General features: G+C 36.0%; 2 protein-coding genes across 2 annotated transcripts in view; one reads left to right on the forward strand and one right to left on the reverse strand.

Moving 5' to 3' along the window:
- The window catches only part of LOC126971150 (uncharacterized), a 35,053-nt gene extending 24,384 nt beyond the window's left edge, over positions 1-10,669 (forward strand). Inside the window, exons 7-9 of the mRNA XM_050817299.1 lie at positions 146-259; positions 2,039-2,097; positions 2,364-10,669. Coding sequence (XP_050673256.1) covers positions 146-259; positions 2,039-2,097; positions 2,364-5,342 — 3,152 coding nt within the window. The 3' untranslated portion in view covers positions 5,343-10,669. The remainder of the gene's footprint in view (positions 1-145; positions 260-2,038; positions 2,098-2,363) is intronic.
- On the reverse strand, positions 10,477-19,017 carry LOC126971169 (decapping nuclease DXO homolog). The gene is made up of 4 exons (XM_050817336.1): positions 18,173-19,017; positions 16,529-16,793; positions 15,255-15,393; positions 10,477-14,027 (listed from the first exon to the last, which is right to left on the reverse strand). Exons 1-4 carry the CDS (start codon positions 18,666-18,668, stop codon positions 13,758-13,760), a joined length of 1,170 nt encoding a protein of 389 aa, XP_050673293.1. The 5' UTR covers positions 18,669-19,017; the 3' UTR covers positions 10,477-13,757.
- Positions 19,018-21,900: the final 2,883 nt, after the last annotated feature.

Raw genomic sequence — 21,900 nt, forward strand, 5'->3', positions numbered from 1 at the left:
AAAATTAAAATGTTCACCGGGTTTCAATTAAATTTTTTTATTTTTTTGAACAAAGGCAACGAACTGCCTGTATCTGACGTCACTAAGATGGCGGCTACTCCCATTTCAAGATGCGGGGGTTTTATATAATCATATTATGTTTCAGGTGTACAGTTCAACAGTATATTTGAGCTATCGCGTCACCTGTCATCACTGAGCACGTGTCACAGGGCGCCGCCGGGACCTTCCAGCGCGTCTCCGCCGCCTATTCCAGTTCACGGTATGACTAATCCGCCAGCTATATACAGGGTGTATACGTTAAGTGTGACCAGGCGATTATTCCCTAACTATTACAGATATCGAAAAACTTTAAGCTGATATCGAAAGTACGTTACCTAATCAGTAAAATGACCTGAATAACTTTTCAAAATTAAAACGAGAAGTATCCAAAATTTTGATATTAAACACATCGAGTATGATTGGTAGAAAGGTTACGCAACAACAAAGACGTTGTTAGTATGTTCAAACAAAATTTTGTACTTACTAAGAAATAAAAATTAATCTATTATAATTTGATTACTTTGTTTGGTTAATTAAAAGTTTGATTTAATATAAGTACTAAACTAAAAATACCTTTTAAAATATGGAAACTAAAAACTTTCTACTAGTCACACACTAAATGTATGGGAGTGTTTAATATAAAAATTTTGCATACTTCTCGTTTGATTTTTCAAAAGATATTGATGTGATTTTACTGATTAGATAACGTACTTTAGTGTGCAATGGCTGGGGTATTCAAATGAAATATCTGACGATCGGCAAACGACTAACTCTGGCCGGAGTTATATTATTCCCACGTAACATACATTGAGTTGACTATACATTCTACGATTACTGAGAATTATTATATGCACTACAGTACTTTCGATATCGGATGAAAGGTTTTTGATATTTGTAATAGTCACAGATATAATATATTGTAATGGGCAGGCCGTATCAATTACCATCAGCTGAACGTCCTGCTCGTCTCGTCCCTTGTTTTCATTAAAAAATAATAATTAGGTGGGTGTCACTTAACGATTACACGCGAAGTTCTCGCGACGCCAATTCGATATTTACCTTCAGATATTAACATATAAGGTTTTAAATTAAAATACTCAAAACTGGTCGTATAGCGCGAGATGGTTATCTGTGGCAGAAATCAAACGTCTTTTACAACTACACTTGATTGGCGGTTTTTTTTAAGACGAGCTAGACCGTCAGCTGATAGTAATGGATACGCCATGGCCATAACAATGCAGTGCCGATCAGGATTCTTGAGAAACCTAAAAAATCTGATCGGCACTACATTGCACTCGTCACATTGAGCTCAATTTCCCAGTAATTCAGACCGAAACACAATAATGCTTATACACTACTGCTTCACGGCAGAAAAAGGCGCCGTTGTGGTACCCATAATCAAGCCGGCATCCTGTGCAAAGAAGCCTACCAATCGTAAAAGCCCTTATTGGCCGACCGTTTATCTGAGTCCTCGCCTGCGCGGTACAGGGGCGCGGGGGTATACGGCGGGCGAATTTTTGTAATCGCTCGTTTCACTAAGCGCCCCCGCCGCCCGCACCTGTCTCAGTCCCCTTTGTCGTCATACCCCCGCGCCCCTGTACCCCGCAGGCGAGGACTCAGATAAACGGTCGGCCTATAGTCGCTTCTTACGGCACCTTTGGGCCTGGGACTTCCCTGTTCTTTTTATGCCCCAGGGAAGCACAGCGTACACACGTGTGTACGGACTCAAAACCAAGTAGTTACCAAACCAGAATTAGATCAGAAATCCATGATTAGTGGCCTTGTTTGTTTTTCAAAGCGAGAATCAACCGGGCGTTAAGTCATGCCTTTTTCTATTTATGTCACCCAACATTTGTAAAACCATATGGTCTTTCGAAGTGACTCGGAAACATGAGCTAGGGATGCATAATTTATAACTTAACAAGGTAATTAGTAGGTAATTTTATGCAATATTTACTAAGATGTTGATTAATAGTAATTACCCTTTTAATATTGACAGTGCCCACTGAAGAAACACCGGGGGCTCATCTGATGAAACAATTAAAACGGAAACTACAGGTATGATTATAATTATTAATTTTATATTCGGCACATATTCTATACAGCCCAGTTTGGTCTTAATTATCCAACCAAAACCAACCCAATTAATGAACCAAATTAAAATAGGTATTAATCATTGAGTTTGAGAAATGCATGTTCAGTTTTGGATAGAGAAGGCAAAATAAGCTAGAGTCCAAACAATGAAATAGTAATCACCTCAATACTGCTAAAAAACTGCAGCTATAAAACCTACACAAAATAACTATATGCTTTTTTCAACACAGGGCACACCCGGCAGGCCGAAGAAAAACAAAGCTCAAATGATGGTGGAGTCCCCGCCGTCCACCTCGTACGTAAGTCAGCACTCGTCTGTTAAACACGAGGAGGTGTTGGGGACCGAGGGCTACTCTTACCAGCCGCCGTACGTGCCGCTGTACGATGTGCGGGCGCCCTTCCCGTACCCGCCGCCTGCCCCTCACCCCGCGCTCCCCTTGCACGAATACCGACCCGACCCTTACGCGTTCGAGCAACCCTACGCTCCCCGAGACCTCACTCTCCCTCCGGACACCACGCACAATCTACCCATCAACCTCAGCAGCGACGCGGGCGCCTCTCTCGACCTCTCCACCGAACGCACCGAATGGCAAAGAAGGAGGCCCCCCGACCCTCATACGCCGCGATTCCCACTCCCCGGGAAAAAATTAATATTGGAAACATACCAAAGCGAAACGCGAGCCGGGTCGCCCCGCTCGTCCCACACAGAAACCTACTTACCGAAAAAAATGCGCGCCGCCGAAATACTCGGGGGCAAATCTGCCGCCCCGAGGCAGACGGTCATCGCGCCTGACCCGTCCTCTAGTATCGGCGGTGTTGAATCCTGTCCTACACGTTCCGAGATTGCTTTTTTAGAGGATCCAAAAAACTTACCGAGCCGGTCCAAAAGCACCGCCGCGGCGCTGGCCCGGGGAGAACAGGAGGCGGCGAGTCCGACACAGTCGGTGAAGGCTCCGACGCCTAAGTGCGATCGCGTACCATTCAAAGGTTGCAGTCGAGCGAAGAATACCGACACCGCCGATCGGTCTGAAGTAACGGCGACTCCAGAGCAATGCTGTGATATTGACGGATTTAACATAAAGACAGGAATGATTTGCGAGGAGAAACATTCTGAGATTCTCAATCGAGAGAGAGTCATCAGTATATGTAATATCGACAAACACGACCTGGATGATTATCTCAACGAAAACAATAGCCAGGAGCATGAAGAAGAGTTGCTGCAATACTTCCATCCTAAAGACGATCGAGGCGCCCCCACAAATGTCAATGCGACAGCAAATAAAAATGATAATTTTTTAGAAAGGAGTCGGGATGCACACGACGAACACAGTCAGGGGAAAAGTGAAAAAATCTCGCAACTGAGGGAGCTGCTAGCTAAAAATTTAAAAAACCAGTGTGGTACTACCACACAAAACGTCAGCAGTAACCAGGAAACTCAGGTCTCAATTCAAAATCCCGAGGAAGTGAATAAACAATTAAACTCATCCGAAGGTGCTTTTAAGCCCGTCCCTAATCAAGATATTAACGTCAACGAATCGAATATAGTAAATCAAAATAATGTAAATGGCGAAAAACACTGTAATTCGACTCCACATGAAAATGGTATTTCAGCTGTATACAATACCGATATTACTCAAAATGCTTTGCTAAATTCTGTTGGGTCTAACTTGTATAATGGAAATTGCATCAATGAGCCGCAAAGCCCTACGACAAGAACTCAGCAATATGACTTTGTTCCCATTTCAGAAGGATGTCATTCACCAGGAAATTTCAATTCGAAATCTCCATTGGGTTTTGGTCATAGAGTGAACAGTCCGTCTAAAACGAATAAACCTTCAATTATGACTGGGTCACTACAAACATCCCCTGTATCGCATAGTACTGCGGCAAGTCCATTTGTTAGTCCTAGGAACACACCCGTACCAAGATCACGTTTGTGTTCCAGACCAATTCCAAAACACAATGGTAATAGGAAACGGCGCAATCCTCTCACCTTGGGTGTAGGAGAAGCTTGCGCAAATAACAACAGACAATTTGCAATACCAACTGACCAAAAGTTTATTTCTAAAACATCCATGTCGTGTAACGCTAGTATAAAATACTCACAGCCAATGTCGGCGCCGCCGTCTCCTAATATTTTGTCCCACTATAAATATCAATCCCAGATGTCTGTCGTTCCAAACGGTGTCAACAACATATGTTTATTCACTGCGAATTCATTTCGAGAAAATATGAATGGCGAAACTCCTCACCCGCTATCAGCGGATCCCTTATCTAGTGAAGTTAGTCGATTTTTTCAAGAACCAATAGTAAACTATCGTCATGGACATGATAATTCATTTAGATCACAGTCTGTTCCCTTAAAACAAGCGATCAATAATGTCGGTCTACTAAGTTACAATAATACGCCTGTAGGATCGGTACCACCAACACCAGTGCCTAACGAGTTTTGTGACTTTGGTTCTCTTGCTGATTGTGATATATCGAAAGCTGGGCTTAATCCGGAAACTTTAGATAAAATCTATGATGCAATTGATAGCAGCAATGAAGTTCTCTCAACAGCAACATCAACCAGTTTGTTAAACACTAGTGAATCCTTGACTAATGGTTGTGATACATTAGCAGATCAACAGATCTTAACTGAGGAACAGATGAGCACGTTCATCCCAACTTCAGGAAATATATTAGATAGAACCCAATTTCCAGACACATTTGCTAATAATTCTGGTCCAAGTGAAAATGTCCATGAATTTCTAAAGAGAACTAACAGTGTAGAATTTGACATTCCCGGCCTGGAGTCGGAGAAGAATAAATACTACACGTCATCTCGCTCCGTTCCCAGTACACCTTTGCCTTACAAACGTGTTGGACCAAATTTACAAATAGATTCACGTCGTTCAAGGGAGTTGTTTAGCGCGGAGGCTTTTGTCAATCTTTCTAATGGGATATCATCCAAATCAGTGCCATCCACTCCGCAGCTCGTGGAAGAGAGGAGTGCGTTTAGTTATAGCAACAGGGATTTCTTGATTAATGGTAACTCCGTTGAACTCTGCAGTACCGCTCAGTTGCGTACTGTGGTCGATAATGACCAAGGGCTAACTTCGCCGCTCGATGTTCTACGCGAGGATATTCTAGAACCCCTCACCCCAGCAACCGACTTGTTATCTGATCTAGACAAAATAGACACCGCTCCATACGTAGATCTATAAGATGTAAGTATTCTTAATTAGGTATCTTTAGTTCTTCTACAGTTAGGTACCAAATATTTGGATATCTGGATTCAGTACAATGTTTGTATACCTTCAATGAAGGTCCTAAATAAGGTTATAATATCATTTTTCAGTACTTGTTATTCTCCTGAAGTTCGAGTCAATAAATGCGTTTATTTGTAATTAATAATTCTGCTGTAACAAAAGAATAAGCTGCATAGAAATTATTTATGTGCATCTTTTTCCTGCCGGGTTCAGCCTGATCAATCGATTTCAAATTCATTATGTGCCTATTATAATGCCCGAGGTGACATCGAACTTTTCTATAAACGTTTTATGCAAAGTGTGATAAAATCCACAACATTGAATTTGTGGACTAGAATATAATAGGTTTACTATCACAAACAATATATTGTTAGACCCAGTGCAGAAATGTCGTCATTTCCCATTCGGTCTTCTTGTAAACCATCTGACCAAAATAGCGGGCCCAGCTCGCTCAGAGGTTTTCCAATACGAAATGTAGGATAGGATATAGTTTGTTAAAATGAATTTATTGTAAGTTAGCACAAAGATTTAATATATTTTATTACGAATAGGAGATTTATTCTGACATTTACTAACCACATTTGATGTGGCCATTAAAATTTAACCCCGGCTATAAATAGCCATTTTACATTGGTTCTCTTATCTCGCCACTACAAAATTGTTGCAAAATTTGGAAACATTGCGTTTTTGGTTTACTTTAATTTAATTCGCGAGAGTCACGATGTAGTTCATTTTTATAGATGTATCATCCATATTTTGTTTGAAAGTAATTGTGTCTAACAGTCAATAAAAATGTTAATAGGGTATATGCATATGATGCAATAAAGACTATTTTTTATTTTTTAGAATAATTCCTAGATACTTTTGATGATAATTTTATTTTGAGCAAGACAATAACTCTGGTAATATCCATTATTTATGACGCCACTGGTCAGAGTGTATTTCCATTAAAAGAATGGTGACAATAATGTCAATTCTCAACCAAATATCTCCGTTGGTTTACTGTTATGAGCTGTGACGTCAGTGTTCGCGCGCAAGCGTTTAAAGTGTGCTCGTCGTTACTTTATGCATGTGTCATTATTTTTCATAATTATCTAGCGATGTATATTTGCATCGAATAAAAAAAATATGCATATTCCCTATTAAATAAAGCTGCGTAGTTTATTAATAAATAATACAATTATTCGACAGGGATATACAGAATGTACCTAATGTTAGAGAATCTGAAGACTGTTACAATGTTTGTAAATACCTATTTTGAAAGCATGTCTTTATCACCGTTCATAACAATTTCAATTGTATACCAGTTTGTCTACATTATGTACATAACATACTGTAATAGGTTTTTATAATGTTGACGTTTGAGCTGCTGTTAAACGATTTTGAGGCTCAGCGTAAGCTAAGAGGGCAGAGTTCCGTAAAGCTCCTGTTTTTGACAGTTGACACAGACATGTATCTACGATGCGGGTAGTTGTCGAAATATATTTTCATAAACTCATATTTGCATATCAACATCGACATGTTAACTTTCTAGAGTCCTAATCCGTGATTTATATTCGTAATGCAAATAATAAAGTCAACCAGCTGAAGTGTGTCCGGATGCTGAACGCTCATTGGTCACAATCACAATTCACAAAATCACTACTGGATGTAAAAGATCTATTTTCCAAATATGGTATCTGAAAGCATTCTGACTTTACTTGGCGTTTGGGCTTAAAATCAAAGCGTATCAACGATTATAGGCCATTGTCTAATTATAAAACAATTTTTTGTTATTCGACACAGTTTTGGACGCACTAAATTAATTTTTTTTTGTCAAGCATCTGCATGCTGGCACTACAATTGCGTCGCAAACGTCGAAAACTTAAAAAGTTGTTCATACATTAGAAGATTTGGTCTGCACTACGTGTAGGGTTACCATCCGTCCGAATTAATTCGGACATATCCGGACTTTTAGACTCTAGTCCGGATTTTATTTATATTTAGATGGAATATAGTAATAAAACTTTTTATTAACTAATATATGTATATATGTATATATATATATATATATTTTTTCTTTTCGAAAACGATATCTGTACGAGATCAGCTTTCAAAAATCCAGACTTTAATCAAGATGTCAGGTTTTTGGTCCGGACTTTTCAAATCACTAAATGGTAACCCTAACTGCGTAGGAATGCATCTCAGCATATGCTGAGCCTCACAGTAGCTCAACACATTTTGTAAATATTTTGCTTAATTAATGTTAATAATATATTTTATACGTGTAACACACATACATAACTGTAGGGTTTTCATATACCTTACGAGCTTACCACAAATAAGTCATCCGTTCCTCACATGACTTATAATAGTTGACGAAGCCTGACGAGTCAGCCTACAAAAGATTACTTCCTGTGATTGCCGATTTTTTGAGGTTGTCTATCTTTGTATCCAAACAATGATAAAAGGTTTTTATCTATGGTTGTCAAGACTATGGCAGGCTTCATTTAAATTCTGGAAAGTACTTTTCTAAAATGTTAGGCACAACAAAATACACATTAAGTATTAGAATATTGCATAAACCTTCAGCACTAAGATTTTCTTGAGCATAACATAATAAATTTGAATTAAATAAGGCTCACACCAGCTGTATGATAGCATATTATTGGACAATCTGTTTTTAACTTTTTTTTATAATGACAGTCAGAATAATAATCTATTAGAATATAGCCACGAGCCAAACCAAAGAAGTCAATTATTTTATAGAATAAATTCATTATTAGTATGAATTTTAATAGAACAACCATTAAATAACAATTTTACCACAAGGTGACCGGAATCAGTGAATCACTATCTTATGAAAACATTTCTCATGAAAAAGAATAAATTATTGTCTCGATATTTTTGTTCTACTACAAAAATACAACAATTTTACAGAGAGCATACAAATCAGCGGCCGCAACAATACTGTGGACCAAAATCTAAATAATACAGGATAACGAATTTTATCTGGGACCCTCTTTTACAAATTTTTACTGTCCTATAAAGCAATGTTTTGAGGGATAGTAAGATAATGTATACACAAACATTAATTTAAAATTGAGTTGGACAATATTGTTTTTCTTTCTCGCACTTGTAGCATTATGTAATCTGTGAAAATCCAAGAGCACAGTACAAGACGTCCTAAGTTTTCGGAAAATCAGGAATTAAGATAACAAAGTTAGACATTGCTTTCATTAAAACATTTAATTCAATAATCTATACATATTTAATAAAACCCTACTGTTATATATACTAATAAATTACTTTGGTATTAACCAAATATTATGTTAACTATGTGTGAAAATCGATGTTATCTGTTTAGACTCTAAACTTGATAGTTAATTTGTGTAAGAATTAAATTTTTGCACTAATTCCTTTAAAATAAGTCTATATTATTTACTATATATTTATATATTGTGATTTAATTTCTTTGTTTTGAAAAATTTTAAATGAAGTTCCACTTATTTATATATTGCCTATTCTTTATAATTTTTTGACTAGATATTTTATGCCAAATTGTTACTGTTGAATTATGCTCACATATACCATTTATTGTTTTTTTTTTTTTTTCAAAATAAGTTGAAGGGCTTTGCTTGGTAATGAAAATATATATAAAAGTCTATGCAGTGTTATATTCATCAATCTAAGATCATTTATACGTCTAGATGACAGTGTGATAGTATGACAGCTGTGAAAACGTCGAAAAAAATTGAGATTTACAGTTATCCTATATTTTGAGCAATGCACGCACACTAACAAAAAGTGACATACATATTGCGAGTGTAAGACGTAGCTTGTCACTCACTCTAAAGTAAGAAACCTGGCCTGTTTTTATGGGTTGTCTACCAGCAATTGACTATCTAAGACGTATAAATTCTCTAAGACATAAATCATCATACTACCATATTATCATATAAGTGCTTCAATTATCATATTCGGTCTAATGATTTGAAATCTGCCTTCAAAGAAAAATTTGTAGTTCAATCCCAACAACATTTTGCTCTCAGTTTGGAAGTTGAACGAATAATGAGATTGTTGTGTGTTAAGTAAGAACCCTCAATTCAGGAATTATATCGATACCTCAGTTCCAAAGTGTAAAAGGTCTAGATGAGTATAAGAAATTGTTCCATTAATCGAGAAACAAGTCGATAAGTGAATGCTGTTTAATTTTGTACTTCCAATATATCTTCATAAGTTCGTTTCATACAGTATCAACTCGTTTTGAAAAAGTGTAAATTACTTTAACATCGCTGTGATTTGAACGCCGATGAAACGAAAAAGAGCCAGTCACATAAATTCATAAGGTTTAACGTGTGAGAAAATGAGATAGGAATCATACAGTATTTTGGTACCAGGCGATCATAGTTGAAGTAGAGATTGTCTTATGTATGACGCGATTATACCTTTATATATTCTGATCATGCGCACCACTTTATTACTACATAAACTCTAGGAGAACATAAATATGGTAGCGGTGATAGTAATGTCTTTCATAGCGGTTGAAATCATTTGTCATCCCAGCAACATGTACCAGGACTTCATATGCAGTTTAGAGGTTCATGCACGCAATTTTTTTGCTCTTTAGGAACTCTTTTCTGTTGTTACTCTTTGGAACTGAGGTATAGATGTATGAATTGTTATTTCATCAAAATTTGCTCCTTTCACAATTACTAATATACAAGTCAAAATGTATCTGTCTGTCTGCAAAGACTTTAGTATATGAGTCTTCCTAAACCATTAAGTTAAAAGCGCAAGACCATCAAACGACCCCTTTACTAGACTACTAATGACTGCAATGAACTAAATTTAATGATTTTCATTTAAATAAATGGTATGTGTGAGTTAGTTTTTAGTATTTACTATTTAGACATGGTCTATACAGACATGAAATGTCATTTTTATTGCGTCGGTACCTTAGGAACAATTATTATACAATGCATTGAATACATTAAAATATTCTTGTTTATCAAAATCAATAATGAAAAACATGTTACTGAGATAATACATTTGTACATACATACACATACATAGTTGTATCGCTAATTTAAAATGTAAACACATGACATGGTTTTAATTTTTTTATTACGTTTTAATTAATTGTAATTGTTTTTATTATTAGATATTTTTATTAATTTACGGTAGGTGTAAGTATAAATGTTTATTTTATAAGATTTGAAATATCCATGTTGTTGATTAGTCTTATGGCTGTTGAAAAACACACCATTTGCAGTGATAATAAATGGTATGTTAATATAACATGTTCGGTGTATTTCATTTACCTGATAAAACAAACACTTTAACCTCAACTAAAATACCAACATTTATTTAAAATAAGATTTGAAATATACTTATAGAATGTCACAATCTACCCTCAAAATGCTTTACTCAATAATTATATGGTCTGTCTGATGCCGGTGCTTTATATTCAAATCTATATATATATAAAAATGAATTGCTGTCCGTTAGTCTCGCTAAAACGAGAGAACGGCTGGACCGATTTGGCTAATTTTGGTCTTGAATTATTTGTGGAAGTCCAGGGAAGGTTTAAAAGGTGAATAAATATGAAAGTGTTCGGAATTAAATAAAATCATTTTGTTTTTCCTTTGATGTGTCCCCCGTCGTCCGATATTTGTTTTGTATGGACATATTTTCTATGAGAGAATTTATTGACGCACGGTTTGACAGTTCTGCTGTGAAACAATTTCATTATAACAACAGGGAGCATATTTAACGAAATAATTCTTGATGTTATGATATATTATTGACAAATTAATAAAAAACATTATTTTATTTATTATATAAAGAACAACGTCTGTCGGGTCAACTAGTCTTATATAAACTTATATTGTATACCCTTAGCAATATAAATGAAGCCAAATTAGCGTTACTGTACATACTCAACTTTCAGTAAAAAAAAAAATTCTAAATTATCTCTATATTTACATTGTTTTACAATATACTACGTAAAATTGACATAATATTATAGTCACTATAATCCTTAATGCTCTACCTTAAACCACAAAAGCTTGGTAAGAGTGGTATTACCAATGCCTCGTTCTCGCTCGCACTTACATGTAGGGTAGGGTTGCTTACCATAATATAAAATTGAGTCTTAATCTTCACTTTTTATATGGACTGAAGCTTTTTACATCGACCAAAACACATAAATATAACACAAACACAAAACTTTCTCAGCGATACATTATATACTTGTTAGTACCCAACACTATAAAACTTGGGCGTCTCTGAATGCAACCACAATCATCACACGTCTAAACATGTCAATATCAAAAACAAATAAAAATATGTGCTAAATACACTCACAGGCACAATTAACCGCCCACTTATATGATTCGTCGTCACCCTGTTAGTTAACGTAAACTATGTCTTATCAACTGTTTGGTTTTTTATCAAGCGGGTACTCTAGCAATTAGTTAAACACGTAGAGTATACGTTTGTTTCCTAAATTTGTGTTACCGAAGGCTGCTTGGAATTTAGTTGTTGTTTGACATTATTGCAGTTGTCTTACTGTGTTAACATTTCCTTTTCTGTTCTGCCTTAGTGTGCGAATATTATTTAATTTGATGTTGTAGTGTTTGCTCATTGTTTGAACGGACATTGTTTCACTGAAAAAAATGCCATTCGAAGCAACTGGTGTAGCCAGGGCAGTGGCATTGGCTGACGCTGGGTACAGCCAACGTTTCATCGCTCGTACTCTCGGTACACCTCGAACTACGGTACGAGATGCCATCAGACGATTTCGGGAGAAGGGCCTATACACCCGCATGCCAGATCAAGGTCGATATCGATGCACTTCAACACGAGATGACCGTTTCGTTGTCAGCAAGGTGTTGAGAAATCGTTTTTCGACCGCTATTTTAGCTCGTGAAGCTCTTTTTGAGTTGAGAAATATCAGTGTAAGCGAACGTACCATTTGAAAAAGACTGGCAGAAGAAAATCTGAGGGCTTTTCGTCCAGCGCGCGCTCCACAGCTGCTCGCAGAACATCATAGAGCTAGACTAGGTTATGCGCGAGAATATGCTGACTGTACTATGGAGGTATTAACGGACGTACTCTTCTCAGATGAGAGCATTCTGCTGCAGAGAGTGCTGCAAGAGTATTCTTAGCCTGAAGAGGTCCAGATGGACGTCAACGTGTCTACAAGCGTCAAAATGAAAGGTTTGCTCCATGCGCTATAACGGAAACAGTAACCTAGGAGGTTCCATACTGGTTTGGGGTGGTATCTCTTACGAGGCTCGTACTAATCTTATGTTTAATAGAGGCTATGTAAACGCTCAAATCTACGTGGCAGATGTCCTTGAAGACCATTTCATACCTTTTCAAATTAATGCATGATAATGCACGTTGCACGATGCCATACCGCAACATCCGCCAATGAGTACCTAAATGAATGGAAAAAAGGTTGGGATTCAAGTTTTACCATGGCCGGCACGCAATCTCGATCTTAACCCAATTTAGCACATTTGGGACAACCCCAAAAGGCATGTCCGAGCAAGAGTACCAGCCCCTACGACCTAAGGAGAGCTCAAAACAGTTGCGGTAGAGGAGTGGCACAATACCCCCCAAATGGGCATTCAACATATCATGGATGGGTTGGCAAACCGGCTTCAAGAAGTCATAAGGTCCAGATGCGGCAACGCTCATTATAAATTTTTATATTTTCTTTTAATTGAACCACTATTTATGAAAATATTTTTTTCTAATTTTCATTGAAGGTTTAAAAATATCGTTTTTTTTTGTTAGCATACTTTAATAAAAGAGTTTTTTTTTTTCAATATTTTTATTGTTTCTTTTTCCTTAAGAATATTTTTTAACCTATCATTAAATGTGATCTAAGTTTGACAATTTCTGCAAGTTGAATGAAAAACAAGGTGGGCGGTTAATTGTGCCTGTGAGTGTGTACATTGAGATAGGTTAATTGCTATTTTAAATTATTAAGAGAGTTAGAGCTAAATTACATAATCAGAGCCAGTAGTGGATTTACACTAGGGGCAGTTGGGGCAAGTGCCCAGGGCGTAATTCTGTCTATTAATAATTTTTGGATTAATTGATAATTCGAGAAATTCAATTTATCCATTATTTGTAAATTATAATTTTGGTACGTTTAGTAAAAATTAATTTAAAAATTTATGTTTTTAGAATATATAACACATAATAAAGTTTCTGCAATAAATTAGTTAAGTATTTTAGTTTTAAAAAATAAAATATATAAACTATAAGTTTAAGTAAAATTCCAGTATTGGGGCGGACTTTTTTTCCGTGCCCAGGGGCGGCATTTAGTTTAAATCCGGCCCTGATCAGAGCTATGACTACGACAGTAACTGTTCAAATATCATCCCAGCAATTGTCATATTTTCCATAATTATTTATAAATACGTCAGGTATTATTTGATCATCCTCGTGTCTATAGTTACGGTTAACTCTAACATTACAGCCTGGCTTCCACTCAAACAGCAAACCCGTTAGTGGCACCGAATGTAAATTATTTAGCCCCATCTCTCCGAATTTAAGTTTTATTTCCTTATATAAACATCTTTTTACGTATGTAAAGAATGTATCCAGGAAATTGAAGCACACATTGGGGTCCCAAAATTTCTGAAATAAATAATTGATTGAGTTTTGGCACCTGAATTGAACTAGGCTGCATTTAGTGCACGACCGACGGTCAGCGCTGACCGTCGACGTCGACACAACAACACTCTCTGTCAGTAAATGTTCTTGTGTCCGCGACACATTCTGGGCAGCAAGCCGTTTTACCCATAGACCAAGTATAGAAACTAGACAAGTTGATAGCTTCCGTCTCACTCACACGAGAAAAAAGAAAAACTTATGCGAGTCTTATGTAAAGAAATTAGATAGAGTGAGTAGATTTTTTGGTTCGCCATTCGGTTTTTTCAAGGTCAGCACACCCGGTGTGCTAAACAAACTTGACAACGCTGCACAGATATTTTATTTGCGTCTATAAAAATAGCTATTATTATTGTGAAACGTGTGAAATATCCACTATTTATTCAACATCAGTGACAATTTTAAGTAGTATCGAAAGAATTATGGTGCGATGTTGTGTTTTACGATGTAAACTTTTGTAAACTTTTGTTATATTATGTACCTATATATATATATATAGGATATTATCTGTTTCATGTTGGGCACGCCAAACCGATGTCTAGTTACTATACTTGGTCTATGGTTTTTCCCCAAATTGGTCCAGGTATAATATAATGATTGTTTTTTACGAGAAAATGTGACGAGGCGAACAAGATGCTCATCTGATGGTAAATGATAAGTCCTATCCAGTATAATGCAGAACCCCCTCAAGTTCCATAAAAACCCATAATGTGATGGTATATCAAACAACTAATAAAATAAAATTTAAATGTTAAATTTATATTAATTTAAATTGAGAAATAAGTATTTAAATACGAGAATCATTATTAGCCCTGTTAGCGCTCAGATAGGTAGCCAAAAAAATAAGGCTGTTATTTAAGACCGGGTGCTTTGCATAGGTAAGAATAATATTAATATAAAAAAGAGTGTGCTTTAGACCACACGACTGAAGAAAATCAATTATTAATTAAACACAAATAAAACTGAAAACAAAATTCCTTGACTCGAACCCGCGACCTCTCTCGCGTAGGTACTCGCGTTTCGTGCGAGCGCTCTTTCCAACTGAGTCAACCGTTCGAGTGACGTATCATTGATAAAATCTTGTATGCTCTGTTCAATCTCAGGTTGTGGCTTCATCTACAGGATAAAGTGTAACCTTACTCCCAAGTCAAGCCAAGTGTGCGTAAAGTAGTTCTAAATTAAAAAAATACTTACTTTACTCATTTTGGGTAAATCTGCAACCCTATAAGTTTTCAACCTCTCAACAATACCATCGTCATTTCTAAATCCACAAAGGATTGTGTCGATTCCGACTAGAAATGATTGACACCACCATTTCTTCGCCTTAAATCTCCTGAAATGCAAATCCAAAAAATACAATTGGAAAAATTTCTTCCTTATTGGATTTTACAATCAAATAATTCAAAGTTATATATGGACATAACTAGGGTTGTACCACCTATTCAGAATAGAAATTATTCCCAGAAAATGTACAAAACAAATGTGTTACGAAATTTAAAAGAATTGTTTAAAAAACGTTTGTGTGGGAAAGGTTATTATAGCATAAACGATTTTCTTAATGACACCACGGACTGGGAATAAAGCGAACACCATCAGGCTCTAAAATTATAAATGTTTAATGTACGATATTACATTGTTATCCATATTTTATATTAAAAAAAAAGCCCGCTGAGTTTCTTGCGCCCATTCTTCTCAGGCTCAGACCTGAGAAGAATCAGTCTCTTTTGAATGGGTGGTAGTTTTTGACGTTCAATAAGTGATTTTAAATTCTATTTTGAATAAAAATATTTGAATTTGAAATGACTCCAACCTAGAGTTTATAAGGCTAGGTGTCGAATTATATACCTTTTTTTATATTACAAAAAGGATGCATACATGCTTCAGCATAGTGAGATCGTAAATATGCAAGATTTCCATTGTGTGGCATTATTCAAAGCGTGATCGAAACACAACTGAACGAAAACTCTACCTCATGGACACATGGCAGAGTTATACTTCAGACAATTTATAGTGTGATTAGATAGCAGGGGCGTGCATACCATATAGGCAATTAGGCAGTGCCTAAGTGCCCGTTAAGGACCTATATAAATATAGCACTAGTGTTAAAAATTTTTTTAGTACAATTTGGTTCCATTATTCTTTAACCAAACTTCTACTAATTCAATACAACAGTATTGTATTCAATGAAATATAAAAATAAATGACCAAACGGACCGGAAACTCTATGCGATACACAAACAACTTTAATATTTAGACCATAACATACTGTCTGTACATATATATCTACAGTGCCTACCTTCTAGAAAACCAATGCACACCCCTGATTGTGAGTTTCGTTGTTCATTGTACATCAATTCTACTATACTACAGACTTTGCCAAGAATTATATATCCGTGACAAATTTATATACAGAATAGTAATTAATTAAATAATACCTATTGTTACAACTAGTAAAAAAAATTAAATACCTAAAATTTCTATCTTGGTTTGAGGTTTCAATATGTCTGCTGGTCTTGATTTCTATAAATTCTTTGCTTGATAAATATTGTATTAAAGCTTCTGGTCCTAATACTAGATCGGGCTTTTCCTGCACACATTCTTTGTCACACCTGATACCATCCATCTCGGCCCCAAAAACGATGTTGTGTCTATTAATGTTTGTTTTTAGCACTAAGGAGAACTCTTCCATTTCATTGACAGGCATCTCTGGTGTAGGATCTGTTTGTGGACTATCTGAAATGTCATGTTTGTATTACACATATTATCACAAGTGGACGAAACAGCAAGCAAGGAAAAAACTGAACACGGAGAGTGAAATATTTGGATGTTGTAATATAGTATTTTCGTTGACTAATGTGAGTGTTAGTGAGTTCACATTTAAATTGTTGTAATGTGTGAAAAATTTAAGAAAAATAAAAAGGTATATAAGATCATCAGATAATAATACCACTCCAACAAACATTCACATTAGTGCCAAATAGGTATTGGTGATTTTTATCTTTTGAACTAAAACTGAAATTTTGTATTATATATGCATGTGGCAGTATTAAAACATTGGTAGATTTTGTATATGAAGTGATAGTAAGTACTTAAGACTTATTACCAAAGGGCTCTGCTGTAATTTATATTATGCAACTGTAGATTATCTGTAAAATAAACGAGGCTATGACTAATTATCATTATCTTTAACAATTATTCATGTCAAATACTTAAGAGTGTGTCTGAGAATCAGAGAAGAAATGGTACACATTACTTCTCTGACAGAGAACCATCAGCTTCCAAAGCAAGGTCTGATTGACATCAAAAATCATTTCCAAGCAAAGTTCTGAACCTGAAATGACTTATGTTAAAACACTATAGCATAGTAAGTAATACAATAATTTCATAGATAGGAATATATTTATTTACATAGGGAGTCACAATGGCAAAACATAACATTAGTTTATAAAGAGGAAAGACCTAATTTATGAACTAATAAAAGACAAAGGTCATGGGGAGAAGAACTGATAAGAAACTCTCAGCCCATCTTTTACATCATACCATAGCCTTTTTAATCTAATATTTTACAATTTTAGGTAGGCAGTGCTGAACCACACAAGAACCGTGCATCATTATCCTCTATATAATCTGTTATCAGGGGTGTGCATTGTCAGTGCAGTGTCATATTATATAGGCAATTAGGCAGTGCATACCTCACTATAAACCTAAATGAATATAGCACTAGTGTCAAAGTCAATTTCTTACCTAGTAGGCAGCCTACAGATTGCATATACAAAGCAAGCAGTGTTTCATACAACTTATGTTGTATTATAGGAGTAAAGCGCAACTACTTCCACGTACGACAAAGCTGTGGAATGAGCTTCCTTGTGCGGTGTTTCCGGGACGATATGACATGGGTCCTTCAAAAAAAGCTTGTACACCTTCCTTAAAGGCTGGCAACTCTGGTGTTGCAAGAGAATATGGGCGGTGGCGATCACTTAACACCAGGTGACCCGTACGCTTGTTTGTCCTGCTAATCCATAAAAATAAAAAAAATTTGATATACAGTGCCTACCTTGCTGAAAACCAATGCACACCCCTGTATGTTATAGGTATTTGATACATGATATTACCAGATACTACATATTGTTCAAATTTGTAGCCCCAAGACGAAAACATCAGATCTCTCACTGTCATATTTTTCTTTTGCATTTTCTTCTCTTCAGTATCTCGGGCACATAAATATATATTTCCCTTGAACAAAATTGCCACAATTTTCCATGGGTCGCGATTCTCATATGGTGTACAGGCCACACATGTCATCAAGCCGCGGTAACAAAATATTGTTGCAGATTCAATTTTGTTGGAAGCTTGTAGTTTTAATCTATGTTGATGGTCTAACAAGAACTTCAAAAGTTCTGTCAACTTTACATCCAAGTCTGCCGGTTTTCTTATAACGTTATTGATTTGTTCGTTCAAATCAAAGGACACCTCACAGTTACGAATATTTTGTGCATATTTAAGATTTTCTATGTCTATGTAACCTATAATTCTGGGTCGTCCAAAGTGAGGAAATGGCTTTTGATAAATTTCAGAATTTACGCAAAGTTCATTGTGATGAATACTCATAGTGGAAATAACAAGTAGATTGTACCTGATTTTATTTTATGTATCTAGTTTCTACTACCTCGTGCTTTGTCCGTTATTTCGTTAGTATGTACATAATCTAAAATATAAAATAAGTAGTTTCTACTATAAGGAAATTACTGATAAATTTAGTATTTAGATTTTGTTCTGTTTGTTGCACATCTTTATTATAGTAATAATTGATGTAAGGGTAAATTGACTAATATTTGTTTTCCTACAAAAGATATTTTAATTGTATAATTTAGTAAATAGAATAAAGTTATTCTTTTTTATTAAAATATGTAAAAAATAGTAAACAAAACAAAGTATATAACAAAGTTTACTTCTGGGTTTGTCCTCCGTTGTCAAATGTCAAAACTTTAGCACATGACTTTTTTTTTTAATTTCCACTCCTTTTTGTAGAATTTGGCTCGCACGTTCCATGCATCCGCCGTCTTCAAGTTTTCTTAATTAATTAATTTCAAATTGGAAATTTTCATGCGTCGCTTTTTCATAGTGGAAGTATTCTCCTTTGAAGTGTTTTTATTAATTCCAAAATTGGGTGTATGGTTGGATCAAAAATTGACAGGTGTAAAGCACTTTAACTACATCTCCCAAAAGTGTGAAAAAAATATTAATATCCTTCGCTCATTATCTGGCGTTTGGTGGGGGGCTTACCCCTTCACCCAAAGATTGCTTTACAATGCCATAATTCGTAGCCACATGGATTATGGCACGTTACTTTTGATTCCAGGCAATAAGGCAGGTTTAGATAAGTTAGACAAATTACAGGCAAAATGTTTGCGCATTATATTAGGAGCTATGAAATCTAGTCCTATTAATGCTATGCAGGTCGAGTGTGTAGAACCTCCCCTCTCGCTTCGTCGACAGTTCCTCGCTAATAAACTGTTTTTTAAATTAGCGGAATTCCGGGATCACCCTTTGCTGCATAAATTAGATCAATTAGTTGGCCTATACAACAATAACCAAATTTCTCAAGATAAGAGATCATGTCTTGCCCATAGTTACCTATTGTACTTTCAACTCCCTAACCCCTTTTTTGAACTTTCGAAATTACTCCTATTCTCAATGCCTTTCCATGCACTCACCTTCCATCCCTTAATAATTTTAGATATGGGCATTAATAAGGTCACCATAGAAGCTAACAAAACATTTTCTCATGTTATGCATTCAGATTTCCAAAATTGGAATAAGATTTTCACTGATGCTTCTAAAACACACATGAGCCCAGTTGATGTTGCAGTATGGATGTGCAAGAATTGTTTAAGTTATAGCTGCCCAACTGTCACTTCGGTATTCACAGGGGAAGAAATTGCTATACTTGAAGCTATTTTATTTATTAAGTCCCATGGCCTAAACAATTCTATTATATTATCAGACTCCAAAAGCTGCCTTCAATCCATCCTCTCAAATCCATTTCGCTCAAAAAGTAGGATTCCAATTATACTTAAGATAAGAGAAAACTTGAAAGAGTGCTATGATCTCAACATCAACATAGTTCTAGCATGGATACCAGGCCATGCAGGTATAATCGGCAGTGAAAATGCTGATGCTTGTGCCAGGTCAGCTGCTCATACAGGTTCCCAACAACATTCTCAAATCTTCTCTCATGACTTGTGCTCCACCTTGAAAATAAATATGTTTGAGAGGTGGTCAAACATCTGGCAGGTTTCCAAAACTGCTAAAGGCGTCTTTTATGGTGATATACAACCTGTAATGCCTTTAAAACCGTGGTTCTCGAAATTTAGATTCCCCAATAAATCAATAATATCAACAGTTTGCCGGTTACGCTTAAACCACTCTTGCACTCCAGTATTCCTAGCCAAATTAAGAATTAGAGACCATTCTCTATGTGACTGTGGACTTGATGAGGGAAATTTATTATTTAATTGCCCTTTAATGAAGTCTTCCTTGTACAACTTTATACCTCCTGAAATCCCCCGCCCCACCTCCATGAAATTCCTCCTCACCTTTGTTTTCACTCCTTTTGTAAATACTTTATGTAAATATATTAAACAGAATAATATTAAGTTATAACTAACACAATAAATATTTTAATAAGTAATATTATCAGTGTTTGTCCATTATAATCTAACAGCATGTATATTTGTTTCAGGTATAATAAGAAAATAAATCTGTTTTGATTCTGGGCACCGGTCATTACTATAATCACTTATAAATTCGTTTACACCGATCAAATGACACACTCTAAGCTTGTTGGTCTACTGAAACGTGACATTGGCGAGTTGTGGTGCCCCTTCCACAGAAGCCACTAGAAAGAATAGAATAGAATAGAACAAACAAATAATTTAACGAAAACTATTATTCACAGATAAAATACATTAGGTACCATACATTATTTACAATATAATACTAATGCTATAAATATATTTAGAAAGTACACTTTAAAATATATGATCAACAGAATTCGGAAGACTTTTTATAGATGTAGGGAAATCCCTACCTTTTGCTTTTACTATGAGGACCAACTCATCAACTTGGTAGATAAGGCAAAGTTGCTTGGAGTTATACTTGATTACAGACTGAACGGATTGGCTCATACCGAATATGTAATTAATAAATGTGAAAAGGGCATCAATGTTCTACGCGCAGTAGCGGGAGTATGGTGGGGTGCTCATGCCTACTCCCTCAAACTCTTATATAATGCTTTAGTTCGTAGCTATATTGATTACTGTTCATTTGTTTTAGACCCCTTAAAAAAACAGTGTCTGAGAAGTTAAATAAAATTCAATATCGTTGCCTCAGAATTATTCTGGGTGCAATGAAGTCTTCCCCCACTAACGCTCTACAAGTCGAATGTGTTGATCCTCCTTTACATCTCCGACGGCAATACCTATGTGACCGGTTTGTCAGCAAAATGTTACAGCTTTCCTCCCACTCATTGTGGACCAAATTGGACCAGCTATCTCAAGTCCTTAGCCCACGCAATCGCGTTTACCAATCTCCCTCATCCCTTGTTATCTTTATCGATGAGTCCTCTATTCTCCACATCATATAAAGCCCTGGTTTTCAATCTTTCCGTCGTTACTGATCTTGGTTTGGTCAAAGGAGCCCCCGATACTAATTCGAAATTTCAATGCTTAGTTCGTTAGAATTGGTCAAATCACCTTCTTATCTACACTGATGCTTCAAAGATGTCTCAGCAAAGTTGTGTTGGCGCAGCCTGCTAGGTCCCCAGCTTTAAAGTCATTTT

The sequence above is a fragment of the Leptidea sinapis genome, chromosome 23 (genome assembly GCF_905404315.1).
Source record: "Leptidea sinapis chromosome 23, ilLepSina1.1, whole genome shotgun sequence".
Classification (NCBI taxonomy): Eukaryota; Metazoa; Arthropoda; class Insecta; order Lepidoptera; family Pieridae; genus Leptidea; species Leptidea sinapis.

Bases quoted from the DNA above. Each gene is read 5' to 3' on its own strand.
- LOC126971169 (XM_050817336.1), bottom strand. From the start codon at position 18,668: ATGAGTATTCATCACAATGAACTTTGCGTAAATTCTGAAATTTATCAA. The intron at 15,394-16,528 runs GTATTTAATTTT...TTTGCATTTCAG, and splicing joins AACCAAGATAGAAATTTTAG to GAGATTTAAGGCGAAGAAAT. The intron at 14,028-15,254 runs GTAAGTATTTTT...TATTTATTTCAG, and splicing joins ATTTACCCAAAATGAGTAAA to AAATTTTGGGACCCCAATGT.